Here is a 21,975-nt window from a genome sequence, read left to right on the forward strand (position 1 = left end):
GGCAGTACAGAACCTCTCAGCCACGCCCCCGGCCATCACTATCCAGTGCAGACTGATCTTCCGCCAGGTTAGACAGCACGGGGGGAAGCATCTCTGCAGCACCAAGCAGTCTTAGCCGACAGTATAAGTCCAGGGTCTTTTCTTTATCCTGTCACTGATCTCCCAACTAGGCTTAGCAATGCCCGTTGCTTTTAGAGCCAGCAAAGTGGGATCTCAGTTATTGTGCCCCTCAAGTCAAAGGCAGCGTGTCCTTTTCTAAAGGGATCAGCACTGACTAGGATCAGCATTTACAGTCTTCACTAGGATGTCACTTGGGCTCAGCATCCCCTTCTCCCTCAGGTATCTCATTACATGAGACCGTTTTCTCCATGTTACCTTCACTCCGTACTCATGCTCTGGAGTATCCTTGACCAGTACAGTTGTTGGTTCAAGGCTCTCAGTGGTATCAGCACAGAGATCAAGAACACTATGTGGATTCGGACAGAGGATGTTCATCTGTGGCAAAGTACTACTGCATCCATAGCTTCTCATAGAGGGCAGCTCTGGAGTCCGTAGATCTGGTGGACTGAAGACATCTGGCTCAGCATCCTGTTTAGGAAACTGAGAGGCCCCTTTTCTACAGCTCTTAGGCTTACCCATTGAGGTACTGGGCTTTGCTGCAGTGCCCCTCTTTGGCTGGATATGGCATGTCTTTGCACAGTTACTTGGGTTACCACAAGAGTCCGAGTACCCTGTTGCTGCAGCATAGGGGTGTGCCTGTGCAGCCTCAAACGTTAAAGGAGGAAATTTGCAGACTGTTTGTTTCCGACACACTCCTCCCACATGGAGGAAACCACGACTGTCATCCCGGCTCTGGAAGCTGTGGGCAACATGGCGCTGCTTCTTACATCTCTTGAAGCCTGTTGACACAGTGCTTTCAAACTGTGGGGACACCTGAGGGGCCAAACAGAGGTGATGAAAAAATGTTTTCCTTCAGAGAGAGTGACTCATCATACTCCCTACTTCCTTCACAAGGCAACCACTATCTACTCTACTCTCCACCCCTGCTGCATGTCTTTCTTGGTTTGAGAGCTGCCATTTTATTGCTTCCTTGGCAGGAAGTCCAGTCTGTGGCAAAGGAAATCACACTCACTATTCAAATGAGTGAGAAATACTGGAAGTCAAATATGCCTTAAAATGCAGTTCTACTCTGAAAAGTGACTATATATAAATGCACCTCCTTCCCTAGATATATTCAAAGTCTTGTCTGCTTATTTCTTAGTGATAAACTAAATCAACTGCTATGTCAATCTCTTATCTAACAGTGAGCTGGATTCTGTTCCTGTCAGGGGCAGCTCTAGACATTTCGCCGCCCCAAGTACGGCGTCATGCCGCAGGGAGCGCTCTGCCGCTTGCCGGTCCCACAGCTCTGGTGGACCTCCTGCAGGCATGCCTGCAGAGGGTCCTCTGGTCAGCCGCGGGACCAGTGGACCCTCCCCAGGCAGGCCTGCGGGAGGTCCACCGGAGCTGCGGGACCAGCGGACCCTCCCAAGGCACGCCACCGAAGGCACCCTGCCTGCTGCCCTCCCGGCGACCGGCAGAGCGCCCCCCACGGCATGTCACCCCAAGCACATGCTTGGCATGCTGGGGCCTGGAGCTGCCCCTGGATCCTGTGCATCAAAATTGTTTATAAAATTTCAGTGAGTTCCACCATCTAGATTCTTGGATCCCAGATTGAGGTTGCAAGACTGTCAGTGTCTCTCTCTTTCTCTCTCACACACACAAAAATCTTACTGATAAAGCAATCTTATCTACTTATTTATATTTGTGGCACTGCAGGACTTTCACTGCACTGTAGCAGTGTCCACATGGGAATTTAGTGCACAGCAAGCTACTGAACGCTAAGATATTATAAAAGGTAAACAACTTTGTAAGTTTCCAGTCTCTGTCATGCATTCAAATCCTGACCATTTCCTACATCAAACAGAAAACATGGCAGATCCCTGTTCCACTGTTTTTTAAAGAATTATGATAGAGATGTATTTATTCTCAAAAATGATTCCCATAATCTTTCCTATTAATTCTCTTTCTTTACTGGGTTGTGATAGAAAAACTTTCCATTTCCTAATATATCTCACTTTCTCCTAGCACCGAGGGGAACCCAGAAACCTGGGTACTAGTTGTGATTGTTGTGGAGTTGCTGTGTATTCAAATACTGATAGGTAACCTAGTTATTGAGAGACTTTACATTATATACCTATACTGTTTTAATTCAGTGGGGACTGCACAGGAAGCCAACACAGTGGTTCCCCAAAAAAGAACATCCTGGTATACATTTGAAACAGGGAAAGCTATTGACTTTGAGGATCCTATTCTGTCTCCAGCGAAGCTGCAAGCCTTGTTTTGTCCAGCTGGGAGCCTGGAGATCACAAGGATACTAAACTGTTAAAAGCCCTCTGAGGGGGAGGGGATTGTCTGTTGCCAGAAGGTTGTCCAAGGAGACAAGCTGACAAAGAAAGACTCTGCTGAGAAGTCTTTAGGAAGTTAAATCTACCAAGATTCCCATGTGGAAGACACCTGGATGTCCATAGAATCTGTTTATTATTTTAAGATCTATTTTCTCTGAAATGCTTTTGTTCAAAGTAAATACACCTCTACCCCTATATAACACTGTCCTTGGGAGCCAAAAAATCTTACTGCATTATACATGAAACTGTGTTATATCGAACTTGCTTTGATCTGCCAGGGTCTGCAGCCCCGCCCCCCCCGGAGCACTGCTTTACTGCGTTGTATCCGAATTCATGTTATATTGGGGTAGAGGTGTATTTTTAAAAGGCTGTTTGGTAACTGGATACCACTGACATTGGTCCCAGAGGGAGGAAACTACAAGTACTGAACATTAGTCAGACTTGGTGAGGAAATCACAGTTGATATACAGGGGATGGCTACTCTCTGTGGATAGTAATTCCATGCTCTAATAAGAATATAACAGTAGGGATCTATTATCAATCACCTGTGACTATGAAATGCTAAGGGAGATTAGAGAGGCTGTCAAAATAAAGAACTTAATAATAGTGGGGGATTTCAATTATCCCCATATTGACTGGATACATGTCGCCTCAGGACGAAATGTAGACACAAAAATTTCTCGATACTTTAAATGACTGCTTCTTGGAGAAGCTGGTACAGGAACCCACAAGGGGAGAGGCAATTCTCCATTTAGTCCTAAATGGTGCACAGGATCTAGTCCAAGAAGTAACTATAACAGGACCACTTGGAAATAGTGACCATAATATAAAAATATTTAACATTCCTGTGGTGGGAAGAACATCTCAGCAGCCCAACACCGTGGCATTTAATTTCAGAAAGGGGAACTATGCAAAAATGAGGAGGTTAGTTAAACAGAAATTAAAAGGTACAGTGACTAGAGTGAAATCCCTGCAAGCTGCATGGACACTTTTCAAAGACACCATAATAGAGGCCCAACTTAAATGTATGCCCCAAATTAAAAAACACAGTAAAAGAACTAAAAAGAGTCACTGTGGCTTAACAACCATGTAAAAGAAGCAGTGAGATAAAAAGGCATCTTTTTAAAAGTGTAAGTCAAATCCTAGTGAAGTAAATAGAAAGGAGCATAAACACTGCCAAATTAAATGTAAAATGTAATAAGAAAAGCCAAAAAGAAGTTTGAAGAACTCAAAAGGTAATAAAATGGTTTTTTAAGTACATCAGAAGCAGGAAGCCTGCTAAACAACCAGTGGGGCCACTGGACAATCGAGATTAAAAAAAGGAGCACTTAAAGACGATAAAGTCATTGTGGAGAAACTAAATGAATTCTTTGTTTCAGTCTTCATGGCTGAGGATGTTAGGAAGATTCCCAAACCTGAACCATCCTTTGTAGGTGACAAATCTGAGGAGTTTTTAGAGGAGGTTTTGGAATTAATTGATAAACTTAACAGTAACAAGCCACCGGGACCATATGGCATTCACCCAAGAGTTCTGAAAGAACTCAAATGTGAAACTGCGGAACTATTAACTATCGTCTGTAACCTGTCCTTTAAATCACCTTCTTTACCCAATGACTGAAGATAGCTAATGTAATGCTGTGATGGGGCAAGGCCAGATGGCTACAGTAAAGTACTGAGAAACAGGTATGTTAGCCCCAGGCTAAACAAATCCCTAGGACCCTGGTAACCAAATGGCAGTTGCTCCAGGTTAATCAAGGCACCTGGGGCCAATTAAGATCTTTCTAGAAGGCAGTGGAGATAGCTACTTTAATTAGAACACCTGCAGCCAATCAAGGCAGGCTAATCAGGGCACCTGGGTTTAAAAAGGAGCTCACTCCAGTCAGGAGCCAGAGGAGAAGGAGTGTGTGTGAGGAGCTGGGAGCAAGAGGGCAAGGAGCTGAGAGTGAACTGCTGGAGGATTGAGGAGGACAAGTGTTATCAGACACCAGGAGAAAGGTCCTGTGGTGAGGATAAAGAAGGTGTTTGGAGGAGGCCATGGGGAAGTAGCCCACGGAGTTGTAGCTGTCATGCAGCTGGTACAGGAAGCACTATAGACAGCTGCAATCCACAGGGCCCTGGGCTGGAACCCGGAGTAGAGGGTGGGCCCGGGTTCCCCCTAAACCTCTCAACTCCTGACACAAGAGGAGCTGACCCAGACTGTGGGTTCCACAAGAGGGGAAGATCACTGAAGTGAGCAAATCCGCCAATAAGCGCAGGACCCACCAAGGTAGAGGAGGAACTTTGTCACAATGCCAATATTTAAAAAGGGCTCTAGAGGTCATCCTGGCAATTACAGACTGGTAAGTATAACATCAGTACCAGAAAAATTAGCTGAAACAATAGTAAAGAATAAAATTGTCAGACACATAGAAGAACATAAATTGTTGGGCAAAAGTCAACCTGGTTTCTGTAAAGGAAAACTGTATCTTACTAATCTCTTAGAGTTCTTTGAAGGGGTCAAACAAACATGTAGACAAGGTGTCATAAACAGATAGCTAAGGGTTAATGTCTCTTTCACCTGAAGCACCTGACCAGAGGACCAATCAGGAAACCGGATTTTTTCAACTTTGGGTGGAGGGAATTGAGTGTTTTTTGTCTTTGTTTTCTGGCTGCCTGCTTGCTCTGAGCTTTGGAGAAGTAGTTCTACTTTCTAGTCTTCTGTTTCTAAGTGTAAGGACAAAGAGATCAGATAGTAAGTTCTATGGTTTCTTTTCTTTGGTATTTGCATGAATATAAGTGCTGGAGTGCTTTGATTTGTATTCTTTTTGAATAAGGCTGTTTATTCAATATTCTTTTAAGCAATTGACCCTGTGTGTATCATCTTAATACAGAGAGAACATTTGTACTTATTTTTCTTTCTTTTTATATAAAGCTTTCTTTTAAGACCTGTTGGAGTTTTTCTTTACTTCAGGGAAATTGAGTCTGTACTCACCAGGGAATTGGTGGGAGGGAGATCTGTGTGTGTTGAAGTGGCTAGCCTGATTTTTGCATTCCCTCTGGGTGAAGAGGAAAGTACTTTTTGTTTCCAGGATTGGGAACAGAGAGGGAGATTCACTCTGTTTGGATTCACAGAGCTTGTGTCTGTGTATCTCTCCAGGAGCACCTGGAGGGGGGAAGGGAAAAAGGATTATTTCCCTTTGTTGTGAGACTCAAGGGATTTGGGTCTTGGGGTCCCCAGGGAAGGTTTTTCAGAGGGACCAGAGTGCCCCAAAACACTCTAATTTTTTGGGTGGTGGCAGCAAGTACCAGGTCCAAGCTGGTAACTAAGCTTGGAGGTTTTCATGCTAACCCCCATATCTTGGACGCTAAGGTCCAAATCTGGGACTAAGGTTATTACATGGTGTGCAGCTGGTGGGACTAGAATCCAGAAGCCAGTAGGAATATTATATTTTTCTTTTCTCTGCTAAGGGCTTTTTAGCAGAGAGAAACAGTTGGTTTTAAAAGGGAACCAGAGAGAATTTTTTTTTTTCTGCTCTCTCTCGCAGTTTGTGGCTTGCATGTTAAGCAGAAGTCGTTAAGGACTATTAACAGTCTTTTGTCACAATAGCACTCCCATTAGGAGTCAAGTACCAGCACTTATAGGCATGCAAATAAAGTGGTTTTTCTGGTTTCCCTTCATTGAACATTAGCTAGAGAGAGAAAAGGAAAATTAGCTAAAGGCACTGTTGCTAGGCAGACTTCAGGAGGCAACAGAGAACCTGCAGTTCAGAAGATAAACACCGGAGGGCACCCCAACACAAGAAAACAGGAACCATGACTTCTAAGGCAAAAATTGACGCCGAAGAACAAATCAAAGAAGCTGAACACAGGCGACAACTGGAAATAAAACAAAAAGAGATGGAGATGAAAGAAAGAGAAGAACAGATCAAAGAGGCAGCCTTCCAAAGAGAACAGGCAGCCCAAGAGGCAGCACACAAAAGAAAACTAGAAGAAGAAGAGAGAGCCTACCGAAGGAAACAAGCAGAAGAAGAGTTGGCCCACCACCGAGAAATGGAAAAACACCAAAAAGAAATGGAAAAACAACAAAAAGAAATGGAAAAACAACAAAAAGAGAATGAAGAGAAGGAAAAACAGAGAAAACATGAACTGGAGTTGGTAAAAGCTGGGCTGCATGTGCCAGCCAACCCTAACAACCCGGCGCCAAGTATTGCTCCACAGCACAGGAAATTTCCCACCTACAAGGCAGGTGATGACACCGAGGCCTTCTTGGAAAATTTTGAAAGAGCCTGTCTTGGGTACAGCATTCCCGAAGACCAGTACATGGTAGAATTGAGGTCACAGCTCAGTGGACCTTTAGCAGAGGTGGCAGCTGAAATGCCTAAGCACCAAATGAATGACTATAAACTTTTTCTAACCAAGGCCAGATACAGGATGGGGATAACCCCAGATCATGCCCGTCGGCGTTTCAGAAACCAAAAGTGGAAACCAGAGGAGTCATTTCCCAAACACGCCTACTACATTGCAAAAAACTATGAGGCCTGGCTAACAGGAAACAACATTCAAACCTTGGAAGAACTGAACCTCCTCATACAAATGGAGCAGTTCTTGGATGGTGTTCCTGAAGACATCACACGGTACATACAAGATGGAAACCCCAAGAATATCGCTGAGGCGGGGGAGATTGGAGCCAAATGGATGGAACTGGCAGAAAGCAAGAAAGCTACTGTCAAGGGGAACGATTACCCCAGGGGGCACACAGACCATAAACCCTACAACCGAGGACAGCCAAAGACCCCACATACCACCCAAGTAAAGCCACAGATACCCTACCCTTCAACCTCACCAGTCTCCAGTAACTCACCTCGGCCCAGTGACCCATCAGATGGAAGATGCTTTAAGTGTAATGAACTGGGACATATCAAGGCCAAGTGTCCCAAGAACACCATGCGAGTGCAATTCATTACACCACCATCACACCAAAGATCCCCAGGCCCGGATGCCTCTCAAATACCCTTGGAGCGAAGGGAAAATTTGAGAGTGGGCGGAAAGAAGGTTACTGCGTGGAGAGACACGGGGGCACAAGTGTCAGCTATCCACCAATCCTTCGTTGACCCCAAATTCATCAACCCAAAGGCCAAAGTGACAATTTACCCCTTCATGTCACAAGCTGTAGACTTGCCTACAGCTCAACTGCCTGTCCAGTACAAAGGCTGGTCAGGAATGTGGACTTTTGCAGTCTATGACAATTATCCTATCCCCATGCTACTGGGGGAAGACTTGGCCAACCAGGTGAGGCGGGCCAAGAGAGTGGGAATGGTTACACGTAGCCAAACCAGGCAAGCTTCCAGACCCATTCCTGTTCCTGAACCGTCCACAGAGGCCCCGTCTGTGTTACCAGAGACCCAGACAGAGGTAGAGGACCCGGATTCCATGCCTACCACTGAAACAGCCACAGCATCTCCAGTCCCAGGCCCGGAACTGGAACAACAACCAGCACCAGCAAGTGCAACTACATCTTCAAACTCAACGCCAGAGGGCGCCAGCGAGCCAAAACTGGCAGAAGCGACAGACAGCCATACCCAAAAGGCTCAGCCAGAGCCTGAAATACCCTCAGGTGCACCAGCGGAGAGCGGTTCACCAGCAACGGAAACAACCCCATCACCTACATCGCTTCCAGAGGGACCAAGCCCAAGTCCACAGTCTGAGGAAGAACTGGTGACCCCAGCCTCAAGGGAACAGTTCCAGACTGAGCAGGAAGCAGATGACAGCCTTCAGAAAGCTTGGGCGGCGGCACGGAGCACCCCACCGCCTCTCAGCTCTTCTAATCGATCCCGGTTTGTTATAGACCAAGGACTTTTATACAAGGAAATTCTTTCTGGTGGACACCGGGAAGAATGGCAGCCGCAAAAACAGTTGGTGGTTCCAACTAAGTACCGGGGGAAGCTCTTAAGCTTAGCCCATGATCATCCCAGTGGCCATGCTGGGGTGAACAGAACCAAGGACCGGTTGGGGAAGTCCTTCCACTGGGAGGGGATGGGCAAGGATGTTGCCAAGTATGTCCGGTCTTGTGAGGTATGCCAAAGAGTGGGAAAGCCTCAAGACCAGGTCAAGGCCCCTCTCCAGCCACTCCCCATAATTGAGGTCCCATTTCAGCGAGTAGCTGTGGATATTCTGGGCCCTTTCCCAAAAAAGACGCCCAGAGGAAAGCAGTACGTACTGACTTTAGTGGACTTTGCTACCCGATGGCCGGAAGCAGTAGCTCTAGGCAACACCAGGGCTAACACTGTGTGCCTGGCCCTAACAGACATCTTTGCCAGGGTAGGTTGGCCCTCTGACATCCTTACAGATTCAGGGTCTAATTACCTGGCAGGGACCATGGAAAAACTGTGGGAAACTCATGGGGTGAATCACTTGGTTGCCACCCCATACCACCATCAAACCAATGGCCTGGTGGAAAGGTTCAATGGAACTTTGGGGGCCATGATACGAAAATTCATCAACAAATTCTCCAATAATTGGGACTTAGTGTTGCAGCAGTTGCTGTTTGCCTACAGGGCTGTACCACATCCCAGTTTAGGGTTTTCACCATTTGAACTTGTGTATGGTCACGAGGTTAAGGGACCATTACAGTTGGTGAAGCAGCAATGGGAGGGGTTTACGCCTTCTCCAGGAACTAACATTCTGGACTTTGTAAGCAACCTACAAAGCACCCTCCGACACTCTTTAGCCCTTGCTAGAGAGAACCTAAAGGATGCTCAAGAAGAGCAAAAGGCCTGGTATGACAGACATGCCAGAGATCGGTCCTTCAAGGTAGGAGACCAGGTTATGGTCTTGAAGGCGCAACAGGCCCATAAGATGGAAGCATCATGGGAAGGGCCATTCACGGTCCAAGAGCGCCTGGGAGCTGTAAACTACCTCATAGCATTTCCCAATTCCTCACTAAAGCCTAAAGTGTACCATGTTAATTCTCTCAAGCCTTTCTATTCCAGAGACTTACAGGTTTGTCAGTTTACAGTCCAGGGAGATGATGCTGAGTGGCCTGACGGTGTCTACTACGACGGGAAAAAAGACGGTGGCGTGGAAGAGGTGAACCTCTCAACCACCCTGGAACGTCTGCAGCGGCAACAAATCAAGGAGCTGTGCACTAGCTTCGCCCCATTGTTCTCAGCCACCCCAGGACGGACTGAACGGGCATACCACTCCATTGATACAGGTAATGCTCACCCAATCAGAACCCCACCCTACTGAGTGTCTCCTCATGCCCAAGCTGCTATAGAACGGGAGATCCAGAACATGCTACAGATGGGTATAATCCGCTCATCTACCAGTGCATGGGCATCTCCAGTGGTTCTGGTACCCAAACCAGATGGGGAAATACGCTTTTGCATGGACTACCGTAAGCTAAATGCGGTAACTCGTCCGGACAACTATCCAATGCCACGCACCGATGAGCTATTGGAGAAGTTGGGACGTGCCCAGTTCATCTCTACAATAGACTTAACCAAGGGGTACTGGCAAGTACCGCTAGATGAACCTGCCAAGGAGAGGTCAGCATTCGTCACCCATGCGGGGGTGTATGAATTCAATGTCCTTCCTTTCGGCCTTCGAAATGCACCCGCCACCTTCCAGAGGCTGGTAGATGGTCTACTAGCTGGACTGGGAGAATTTGCAGTTGCCTACCTCGATGATGGGGCCATTTTTTCAGACTCCTGGCCCGAACACCTACTACACCTGGAAAAGGTCTTTGAGCGCATCAGGCAGGCAGGACTAACTGTTAAGGCCAAAAAGTGTCAAATAGGCCAAAACAGAGTGACTTACCTGGGGCACCAGGTGGGTCGAGGAACCATAAACCCCCTACAGGCCAAGGTGGATGCTATCCAAAAGTGGCCTGTCCCACGGTCCAAGAAGCAGGTCCAATCCTTCTTAGGCTTGGCCGGATACTACAGGCGATTTGTACCACACTACAGCCAAATCGCTGCCCCACTAACCGACCTGACCAAAAAGACCCAGCCAAATGCAGTTAAGTGGACTGATGAGTGTCAAAAGGCCTTTACCCAACTTAAGGCAACGCTCATGTCGGACCCTGTGCTCAGGGCCCCGGACTTTGACAAGCCATTCCTAGTAACCACAGATGCATCTGAGCGTGGTATAGGAGCGGTGCTCATGCAGGAAGCAACAGATCACAACTTCCATCCTGTCGTTTCTCAGCAAGAAACTGTCTGAGAGGGAAAGTCACTGGTCAGTCAGTGAAAAGGAATGCTATGCCATTGTGTACGCCCTGGAAAAGCTACGCCCATATGTTTGGGGACGGCGGTTCCAACTACAAACTGACCATGCTGCACTAAAGTGGCTTCATACTGCCAAGGGGAACAACAAGAAACTTCTTCGTTGGAGTTTAGCTCTCCAAGATTTTGATTTTGAAATTCAGCACATCACAGGAGCTTCTAACAAAGTAGCTGATGCACTCTCCCGTGAGAGTTTCCCAGAATTCAGTAGTTAAAAAGTTTTCTTAAAATGTAGAAGTCTGTTAGTTAAATACTTAGGGGTATATGTAACGGTGCATGTGTTGTATTAATCTGTTTATTTTCAAGTTCTAGAAGGAAATCGCCGCCAGTGAGCTTCCCCACTGTCTGCAATTTGGGGGGCGTGTCATAAACAGATAGCTAAGGGTTAATGTCTCTTTCACCTGAAGCACCTGACCAGAGGACCAATCAGGAAACCGGATTTTTTCAACTTTGGGTGGAGGGAATTGAGTGTTTTTTGTCTTTGTTTTCTGGCTGCCTGCTTGCTCTGAGCTTTGGAGAAGTAGTTCTACTTTCTAGTCTTCTGTTTCTAAGTGTAAGGACAAAGAGATCAGATAGTAAGTTCTATGGTTTCTTTTCTTTGGTATTTGCATGAATATAAGTGCTGGAGTGCTTTGATTTGTATTCTTTTTGAATAAGGCTGTTTATTCAATATTCTTTTAAGCAATTGACCCTGTGTGTATCATCTTAATACAGAGAGAACATTTGTACTTATTTTTCTTTCTTTTTATATAAAGCTTTCTTTTAAGACCTGTTGGAGTTTTTCTTTACTTCAGGGAAATTGAGTCTGTACTCACCAGGGAATTGGTGGGAGGGAGATCTGTGTGTGTTGAAGTGGCTAGCCTGATTTTGCATTCCCTCTGGGTGAAGAGGAAAGTACTTTTTGTTTCCAGGATTGGGAACAGAGAGGGAGATTCACTCTGTTTGGATTCACAGAGCTTGTGTCTGTGTATCTCTCCAGGAGCACCTGGAGGGGGGAAGGGAAAAAGGATTATTTCCCTTTGTTGTGAGACTCAAGGGATTTGGGTCTTGGGGTCCCCAGGGAAGGTTTTTCAGAGGGACCAGAGTGCCCCAAAACACTCTAATTTTTTGGGTGGTGGCAGCAAGTACCAGGTCCAAGCTGGTAACTAAGCTTGGAGGTTTTCATGCTAACCCCCATATCTTGGACGCTAAGGTCCAAATCTGGGACTAAGGTTATTACACAAGGGGGATCCAGTGGACATAGTGTACTTAGATTTCCTGAAAGCCTTTGACAAGATCCCTCACCAAAGGCTCTTACATAAATTGTCATGGGATAAGAGGGAAGATCCTTTAATGGATTGAGAACTGGTTAAAAGACAGGGAACAAAGGGTAGGAATAAATGGTAAATTTTCAGAATGGAGAGGGGTAACTAGTGGTGTTCCCCAAAGGTCAGTCCTAGGGCCAATCCTGTTCAACTTATTCATAAGTGATCTGGAGAAAGGGGTAAACAGTGAGGTGGCAAAGTTTGCAGATGATACTAAACTACTCAAGATAGTTAAGACCAAAGCAGACTGCGAAGAACTTCAAAAAGATCTCACAAAATTAAGTGAGTGGGCAACAAAATGGCAAATGAAATTTAATGTGGATAAATGTAAAGTAATGCACATTGGAAAAAATAACCCCAACTATATGTACAGTATGATGAGGGCCAATTTAGCTACAACTAAACAGGAAAAATATCTTGGAGTCATTGTGGATAGTTCTCTGAAGACGTCCATGCAGTGTGTGGCGGAGGTCAAAAAAGCAAACGGGATGTTAGGAATCATTAAAAATGGGACAGAGAATAAGACGGAGAATATCTTATTGCCATTATATAAATCCATGGTATGCCCACATCTTGAATACTGTGTACAGATGTGGTGGTCTCATCTCAAAAAAGATATATTGGCAGTAGAAAAGGTTCAAGGAAGAGCAACTAAAATGATTAGGGGTTTGGAACAGGTCCCCTACGCAGAGAGATTAAAGAGGCTAGGACTTTTCAGCTTGGAAAAAGGAGACTAAGGAGGGATATGACAGAGGTATAAAAAATCATGAGTGGTGTGGAGAAAGTGAATAAGGAAAAGTTATTTACTTGATCCCATAATACAAGAACTAGGGGGTCACCAAACGAAATTAATGGGCAGCAGATTTAAAATGAAAGGAAGTTCTTCACACAGTCAACCTGTGGAACTCCTTGCCTTGGGGGTTGTGAAGGCTAGGACTATAACAGGGTTTAAAAGAGAACTAGATGAATTCATGGAGGTTAAGTCCATTAATGGCTTTTAGCCAGGATAGGTAAGGAATAGTGTCCCTAGCCTGTTTGTCAGAGGGTGGAGAAGGATGGCAGGAGAGAGATCACTTGATCATTACCTGTTAGGTTCACTCCCTCTGGGGCACCTGGCATTGGCCACTGTCAGCAGACAGGATACTGGGCTGGATGGATTTTTGGTCTGACCCAGTATGGCCATTCTTATGTTCAGGGCCCAGTCTAAGAGTTGGAAAATTGTGAGATTCCATCCCAAGAGAGGTGATGGCTTGAGGTCTGAGACCTGAACAGCGATGCACTCAAGAGAGACCAGGAGTGCAGTTAGTTCAGTAACTGTGACACTACTTATTAACTGAATACTCATCAGACATAGCCAAATAAGTCCATTGGAAATTTACCATTGTTCCAGGTACACACAGATTCTGCCTCCTCTCAGCAATCCTTTTACTCACTGTTTTAAAACCCATACAGCTGACTGCCTGAAGCATGTTTAAAATCCTCTGCTTTAAAAAACTTCAGTGAAAAGACATTAAAAATCTAACAAAGATAACTCCAAGTCTCTGAGGCTGGTGGAGTGTTTCATTCGAGTTTGAAATCTTGCCCCTTGGGGTTGCTTTGTTAAAAAGCTTTGAGATTTAAGTGTTGTTATTTAGCAGAGGTGCCTGAGGTGATGGCTTCTGCAAAGACAGGCAGCTCCCACAGAACAATTGCACGTTTGCTTAAAAAAACCTTGTATGTCATGATAAAAGTATCCTAGGACTGAGTGACCAGAAACCTAATTCCTCCTCAACAATATTTGGGTCTGTTGGAAGAGCTGTGTGGGGAAAAGCAGAGGATTAAACACACATAAAAATGGAAAGGAGGGCAGTGTTAAAGTACATAGATTACTTCTTCAAAAACATGCTATCTAGATATTTGCATTATGCTCTTCACCACAGTATCTGCCTGAAGCCTGCTTTATCACCCTGCCTTGAATTGCTGGTAGGGAGAATCTATTTGCCAGCTTACTTCAGGCCCAACATTTTCTTTGGATTAATATGGGATGGGTGGGGTTCTGTGGCCTGCCTTGTGCAGGAGGTCAGACTAGATGATCAGATTGGTCCCTTCTGACCTATGAGTCTGAGTCTATAAGTAATACCATCATAACATTTATCAGAAAACCAGAAATAATTAAGTTTTGTTATCATCAATAAAAACCTGTTTGTTTTTTTTAAACAGTTCATTGTGGTGTTGACAACCTAGAAAAAGAGCATTGACCTAAATGAAGCATAACAGTATAGCTGAGCAGTGGTGTCCAATCAAGACTGAAATGCAAGACATCAACAAAATGTATGAGCAGTGAAAAGTGAACATTTTTAAAAAGGTTTAGTAAATACAATTATGTTAGTAGTGCTCCTTTATCATGTTGGAGAGGGCATTATTGGTCTCTCAACTTTATAAGAATTTTTGAAATCAGCTGTCTCTCTTGTTGTTGACTCTTGGTTTGTAGGTTATGTATTATTGCTAAAGCCTTTGAAAACAAACACATCCTCTCCCCACTTTCCCACCAGGCTTGATCTTCAAAACAGACTCACACTGACCTCAGGCATGTACTAGTTTGTTTCCAAGCAATACACTGGTCTGTGGAGCAGACTGCATTTCTTACCAAATGGCTGTCTAATACAAGAAGCAGCTCCCTGCTCCTTACCACACTGCATCTCTGGAAGCTGGACTCATCACCTTGCATCAAGTACTCTGCCTTTCAGCCATATACATTACAAAGTATAACATCCATTTTAACCCAACATTTAACTCCATCCCACAGAGACCCTCTGTTTATTTGTGTAAATCTGACTACAGAAACACAAGCTGTCAAAATTGAGATTATTAAAAAATGCCTATTAAATAAGAAAACCACAGTTAAGATGCTGACTATTTTTTTTTCATCATAGTTGAGCAGGAGGGTGTCACATGTAGTTGCTGGAGGGTTGAGCGCTACACCACCAATTTGAAATAGTTGCTGTATTTCGAATTATCAAATCCAATACAGAATAAAACTAAAAAGTAAGTATTCTACTTTCCATTTCCAAGGTTTTCAGTTACGGGAAAAACCAAAAAGAATCTCCCTCTCATATGGATTCCAACCTTTTCATGCCATCATGCTAGTTCACAAGACAGGGAACTCTGTTTTACCAGTTGGCAGCCACCATATCCCATTCAGATGTGAGCGCTCCAATCTGCAATACAACTTGGGCTGCTTGTGACTGCAAGACTGCAATTTGAAGCAACCTAAACACCATAACCCCTAGAGAACAAAAAAAAATGAATAAGTGTGTGTGTGTGCTATATATGCCCAAGATCCAGTCCAAACAGTTCTTTAAGATATGCAGAAGAAGGCTGAGAACAATTGCTGTAAGAAACTAAGGGAAGAAAACCTGCACCTACCCATGAGATGGAGGCATTCTGGTCTAGAGGTTTGATAAAAACATGTCTTGGGTTCTCAGCCAAAGGCAGTGGAGATCCATAGTGATGTATAGGGCCCTCTCTTGGAGTTTCAAGGAACTGCAGTTGTGCCTTGCGGGCCTGGCGGATGCATTTCTTCTTTGGAGGCATCAAAAGGTGTGAGAAAGTCACTAAGAAACCTCATGATGCCTGGTGGAGGCAGTTAGGGGAAGACGAAGGAGATGACAAACTGCATCCAAGTCTGCAGAAAGCACATGGAGATGTTGCCAGATTTGTATGATGGGTTCACTTTTTTATTATTATTATTATTATTATTATTATTATTAAAGGTAACACACTTCTGATCAGTCTCAAAATTCTCAGAAAAAAATTCTAATAAAAACTGAAAATATATGTTTTATAGTATATACACACACAAATCCATACCCCCACTGAGGACACAATCATCAGAGCTTTCTGGCTGCTATACAAGATATAGTCTGTAATGCCCACCTCTCTCATGGACTTGTTTTATTGGGGCATCCTCAGCACTGCGAATATATCCAGCACCACCTTGCTGCTGGGAAGAGCTTCACTAAACAGCAGCAGCATGGAACTGACACAATTTCTGCCAAATTCACTGCTGCAAGGAGATCTGTATAGTGAATTAAACTGAACAGAATCTTGTTAATTTACCGATTGCAAAGGTCTGAGCAACAGTAGAGGCACTGCAGCTGTATCTACAGACTCCAGAAGATGACACTGCATTTGGTTAGGTTTACACTTTGTTCATGTTTACTTGATTTACTTTGCAACCATAAGTAGTAAAAGGCTTCTTTAATTTAAAGTTTAAATGTACTTGAAATATGTCTTAGGCCCCCACTGTTGTCAGGGAAAGCAACCTCCCCCACAGTGGCAAGTGGACTTTTCAACCCAACATTTTTCATTGGAACACCAAACATATCCATATTTTAACTATCATTTGCAAAGCGGGTTGCTTCTGAAAGTCTCAGACAGAACTGGGGCTCCATGTGCTGGATCCTGTACAAGCTCATAGGAAGACAGTCCTTGCCCCCTAAAGAGTTTACAATCTAGTTTAAGTCAAGACACAAGTAAGCTTTTCAAAATTAATAGGAGGGAGGATGAAGGCAACTGTAATAAGAACAAGTGTTTAAATAAACTGGCTATATTACTCATGATGATGATTCCCAGTCAGCTATTTTTAAAGAACCATTATACATTTCTTTAAAAATATAGGAATGTGATACATGTAGCCACTTATATCATAGAGTTACAGAATCAAAGAAATGTAGGGCTAGAAGGGACCTCAAGAAGTCATCAACTGCAACCCCTGACGATGAAGCAGGGCCAACTAACCCTAGACCAGGGGTCGGCAACCTTTCAGAAGTGCTGTGCCGAGTCTTCATTTATTCACTCTAATTTAAAGTTTCGCGTGCCAGTAATATATTTTAATGTTTTTAGAAGGTCTCTTTCTATAAGTCTATAATATATAACTAAACTATTGTTGTATGTAAAGTAAATAAGGTTTTAAAAATGTTTAAGAAGCTTCATTTAAAATTAAATTAAAATGCAGAGCCCTCCAGACCAGTAGCCAGGACCCGGGCAGTGTGAGTGCCGCTGAAAATCAGCTCGGGTGCCGCCTTCGGCACACGTGCCATAAATTGCCTACCCCTGCCCTAGACCAGTGGTCTCCACAATCTTTTTACATCCAAGATGACATTTTGAATTTAAGGGCAACCCAGTATTTACTCTGCCCCTTCCCTGAGGCCCCACCCCACTTACTCCATACCCCCTCATCACTCGCTCTCCCCCACCCTCACTCACTTTCACTGGGCTAGGGTAGGGAGTTGAGGTTTGGGAGGGGTTCACAGTGTGAGAGGGGGCTCTGGGCTGAGCCTGTGGCAGAGGGTTGAGGTGCAAGAAGGGGTGCGGTTGTGGACTCTGGGAGCGAGTTTGGGTGCAGGAAGGGGTACAGGATGCTGGCTCTGGGAGGGGGGTCAGGGCTGGGGCAGTGTGTTGGGTGCAGGAGGAGGTCCAGGGTTCTTGCTCTGGGAGGGAGGTCAGGACTGGGGGTTGGGGTGTGGCCTCCTGCTGGGCAGCACTTACCTCCAGTGGCTCCCGGTTGAGAGTGCAGCGTGGCTGCCACTGTGGCAGGCTCCCTGCCTAACCCAGCCTCACTCCGCTCCCAGAAGGGGCCAACGTGCCCGCCTACCCCTGGGGAGGGGGGGCCAGCAGCACATGGCTCCATGAGCTGCCCCTCTCTGCAAGCTCCACCCCCACAGATCCCATTGGCCACAGCTCCCCATTCTTGGCCACTGGAAGCTGCGGGGGCTGTGCTTGCAGGCAGGAGCAGCACACAGAGGGAAACCCTTTCTGCCCACCCCCATGGCCGCACTGGCTCTTCCGGGAGTGGCGTGGGGCCAGGGCAGGGAGCCTGTCTTAGCAGCAGCCCCATTGTGCCACCGGAGATCACAATCAACTTGAAGGTCCTCTAGAATTGACTGGCCAATTGCGACAAACCAGTTGACCACTGCCCTAGACCATCCTTGACAGGTCTTAGTCTAAGATCCTCCAGTGATGGGGATTGCACAACCTCTCTGGAAAACCTGTTCCATAGCTTAATTACCCTTAATAGTTATAAAGTTTTTACTAGTAATATTTAGCCTAAATCTTCCTTGCTGCTAATTAAGCTCATTACTTCTTGTTTTACCTTCAGTGGACATGGATAACAATCAACCACCATCCTCTTTATAGCAGCCATTAACATATCTGGACTTATCAAGTCCCCCCTCAAGGCTTATTTTTTCAAAAACTATAAACATGCCCCCCCCCTTTTAAATCTTTCCTCCTAGGTCAGGTTTTCTAAACCTTTTATCTTTATTGTTGCTCTCCTCTGGACTCTCTCCAATTTGTTCACATCTTTTCTAAAGTGTGGTGCCTAGAACTGGACACAGTATTCAAGCTGAGGCCTCACCAGTGCTGAGCAAAGCAGGACAATTACCTCCCATGACTTGCATACGACACTCTTGTTGATACATTCCAGAATATTAGCCATTTTCCACAGCTACATCATATTGTTGACTCATATTCAATTTGTGATTCACTGTAACCTTCAGTTCCTTTTCAGCAGTAATACCACCTAACCAGTTATTCCCCATGTTGTAGTGGTGCATTTGAGTTTTTCCTTTCTAAGCAAAGTACTTTACACTTGTCTTACTTGTATTTCATCTTGGAGAATTCAGACCAGTTCTGCAATTAGTCAAGGTTGTTTTAAATTCTAATCCTGTCCTCCAGAGTGCTTGCAACCCCTCCCAGCATGGGGTCATCTGCCAGTTTTATAAGCCTACTCCCCATTCCGTTATCCAAGTCATTAATGAAAATATTCAATAGCAGTGGACTCAGTTCTGACCCCCATGGGACGCCCCTAGACACACTTTCCCATCTTGACAGCAAACCATAGATAACTATTCTTTGGTTGCAAAACTGTACTCATTTATGCACTCCATTTTATAATAATCTCATCTAGACCACATTTCACCAGTTTGCTAATCAGAATGCCATGTGGAACTAAAATGAAGATATATAACATCTACAGCTTCCTCCCTATCCACTGGGCCAGTAGCCCTGTCAAAGAAAAAAGTGAAGTTGGTTTGGCATGATTTGTTCTTGACAAATCCATGCTGGCTAGTCCTTATAACCCTATTATCCGCCACATGCTTAAGAATTGATTGCTTAATAACTTTGTTCTAGTATCTTTCCAGGTATTTAAGTTAGACTGATTGGTTTATAAGTCCTTTTTTTGCCCTTCTCCAGTCCTCTGAGACCTTCCCTGGCCTCCAGGAATTCTCGAAGATTATTACTAATCATTCAGAGATTAAGATATTAGCTGAACCAAATACCATAAAACAAATACAACCTGCCAACCTGAATACATCTAGCTTATCTAAATAGTCTTTAACCTGTTCTTTTCCTATTTTGGCTTGCATTACTTTCTCCTTGTTGTTAATATTAATTATATTAGGTATCTGATCACCATTAACCTATTTGGTGAAGACTGAAGCAAACTAGGCAATAAACACATCAACTTTCTTAATGTTCAGTTATTAGCTCTCCTTCCCTACTACGTAAAAAACCTACACTTTCCTTTGTCTTCTTCTTACTGCCTTTCATGTCCCTTGCTGGGATGTGTGTATATACTTATCTAGCCAGCTACTTTATACACCCCCACCCTCACAGTAACTAGCTGGACAAACATATACACAAACTGGCGAGGTGGGATCGCCACCCAGCCCCGCTCCTGGCCCAGGACCTAGCCATGGCTCTGCTCCGCCACCCGCAGCTGCGGCCGCGGCCCCCTTACCCCTGGCCGCACCCCCGCCGGCTCGGGGGAAGGAGCAGACAGGGGTTGGGGCGGGGGCACAACCCTGCGAAGCGTAGGGACCACTGCCCTACATACACACATCACACACACACACAAGCCAGTGCTCTCTCGCCCCCTACGCCCTACCCACCCAGCCAGCAACCAGGGGGCTCTTCTCACTCACCGCCCACCCGGCACAGCCGGGCTCGGGAGCGCACGGAGGTCGCTCAGACACCGCTAGCCGGCCGGCTCCTCGGCCTGGCTGTGGGTTGGGGTGGGGGCTGGGAGGGCAGCGCAGGCACCGGGGGAGAGCGGGCGCTGGGACACCGGGTAGGGGCGAGGCACGACCCAGCCCCGGGCAGGGGGCAGAGCTGGAGCCCCCGCTCAGAGGAGGGCACATGGGCGGGGCTCTGCCCCGAGACAAGCGCCCCTCCGCGTCCGCCCCGCCTGGCACCTCAGGGCGGCCGCTGCTCCGCGCGGAGATGGGGTAGAACCAGCCTCGCGTCCCCTCCAGCTCCCGCTCCTGCCGGGCCCACCGGCGTGTCGGCACCGCCGGGCGCGGCCGCTGATTGGCCAGTTCCGCTCCCGGATGGAACGCGCTGCCCCCCGGCCCGATCGCCATTGGCCCCGTCCTCGCACGTGACGCCAACGGGCCACCGGGCGCCAAATTCAAACCGGGAAACGAAACGAACTGCCTGTGAGCCCCGAGCAGCAGCGGAGCCCGGCGGCGCCGGGTCCCTGCGGGGAGGCAGCGGGGCGCGCGACCCCCCTGCCCCCACCGACACCGGGGTGAGAGCGGGGCTGGGAGGGGCAGAAGGGCCCGGCCGGGGGGCGGGCAGGAGGAAGGGGCCTTGCTGTGGGGAGTGGGGGCGGCAGGGGAGGGGATTTATAGGGGCCGCTGAAGACAAAGGGGATCAGTGGGGTTTGTGATGGCGCGGGAGTTATCGCGGGGACACGGTGAAGAGGGTGTAAAACCTGGGCTGGAGGCTCTAGAGGAACCTGAGATAGGTGGATTCAGGCATCTGGGAACAAGGATGGGGGAGCAGGGACCGGGGAACGGGATGAGCTAGGTTTGGGGTGGGGGGACGAGATGGTGAGAATTCCCATTGTGGGCATGACAGTGCAGGGTTCCCTCCCGCGCCGCACACAGCCAGGATGCTGCAGGGCCTTTGTCAGCGGTGTCCTGTGGAGCTGCTTCCTCCCACGAGCTCTCTGGGCAACCTGAGGGGTTGTCATCACTCTAGAGCTCTCTGCGGGGGGTGGCTCTGACCCGAGCCCCGTGGCACTCTGTGTGTGACGCCGCGGGCAGGGGGTTAAATTAATGGAGATCTCCTATCCTAGAACTGGAAGGGACCTTGAAAGGTCATTGAGTCCAGCCTCCTGCCTTCACTAGCAGGACCAAGTACTGATTTTGCCCCAGATCCCTAGGTGGCCCCTAGGGGTTGCCATAACCCTCTGTGTGACAGGCAGGACAGTAGTTGTAATCTCTGTAGAATGCTGAGAACACCTGTTGGCGAGCCTCTCTGAGCATCTCTAACTGCTAGAAAGAGTCGGGGATTGGATGTGTCACTTGCCTCTATCATGCAGGAAGGGAACTCGTTTATTTTTCAATCAGTTTTGGTTTTGCCCTTTTATGACAATACAAATGACCCTCTCTGAGAATTTTGTGACACTAACAGGCTGGATCGGCTCCACTGGTGCAAAATTCTCTCCATTTTGGTTAATGCTTAATCTACCATACATAATATGCATAATGCAAGTAGTTACACAGAAGATTTCCTGTGCAAGAGCAAAGCTCCATTCGCTACAACTCCCATATCCGCAACCAGTGTTCATGTAAGGGCAACCAATTGTCTTTTCTCCAAATCACTATTTCTGGTCTTGCCATTTATCCCTCAGTTCTAAATTTTAAAATCATTTAACATCCATAAAGTCCAGATTAGGAAGTTTATTCTGCCATTTGAGGATGATAAATTTAGTTCTGCATAGTGCTAAGGAGGAGAGTCCCTGGCTTCTAATACATCTATTTCAAGCTCCCATGGGTTAAAACCCTCCTAATTTATGGTGTTTCAAGCAATTGACCATCTATAAAAGAGGCATGAGAACTCTAACCTCACGGGTGTGGTTTGAGATCCTCAGTTATCATTGCAAATTATTTACTTGGTGCTGGTAATTTG

General features: G+C 46.3%; 1 protein-coding gene across 3 annotated transcripts; it reads right to left on the reverse strand.

Annotated features, from left to right (window-relative positions):
- Positions 1-16: 16 nt before the first annotated feature.
- On the reverse strand, positions 17-20,323 carry RHNO1 (RAD9-HUS1-RAD1 interacting nuclear orphan 1). Of its 3 annotated transcripts, none has more exons than XM_050966409.1 (3): positions 20,253-20,323; positions 15,421-15,679; positions 17-933 (listed from the first exon to the last, which is right to left on the reverse strand). In XM_050966409.1, the coding sequence occupies exons 2-3, from the start codon at positions 15,586-15,588 to the stop codon at positions 265-267; spliced, it is 837 nt and encodes a 278-aa protein (XP_050822366.1). In that variant the 5' UTR covers positions 15,589-15,679; positions 20,253-20,323; the 3' UTR covers positions 17-264. The 3 variants fall into 3 exon arrangements, with proteins under 3 accessions (XP_050822366.1, XP_050822376.1, XP_050822385.1); XM_050966419.1 differs by lacking the exon at positions 20,253-20,323 and adding an exon at positions 19,983-20,067; XM_050966428.1 differs by lacking the exon at positions 20,253-20,323 and adding an exon at positions 15,931-16,151.
- Positions 20,324-21,975: the final 1,652 nt, after the last annotated feature.

Source organism: Gopherus flavomarginatus, chromosome 1, assembly GCF_025201925.1.
Source record: "Gopherus flavomarginatus isolate rGopFla2 chromosome 1, rGopFla2.mat.asm, whole genome shotgun sequence".
NCBI classification, from domain to species: domain Eukaryota; kingdom Metazoa; phylum Chordata; order Testudines; family Testudinidae; genus Gopherus; species Gopherus flavomarginatus.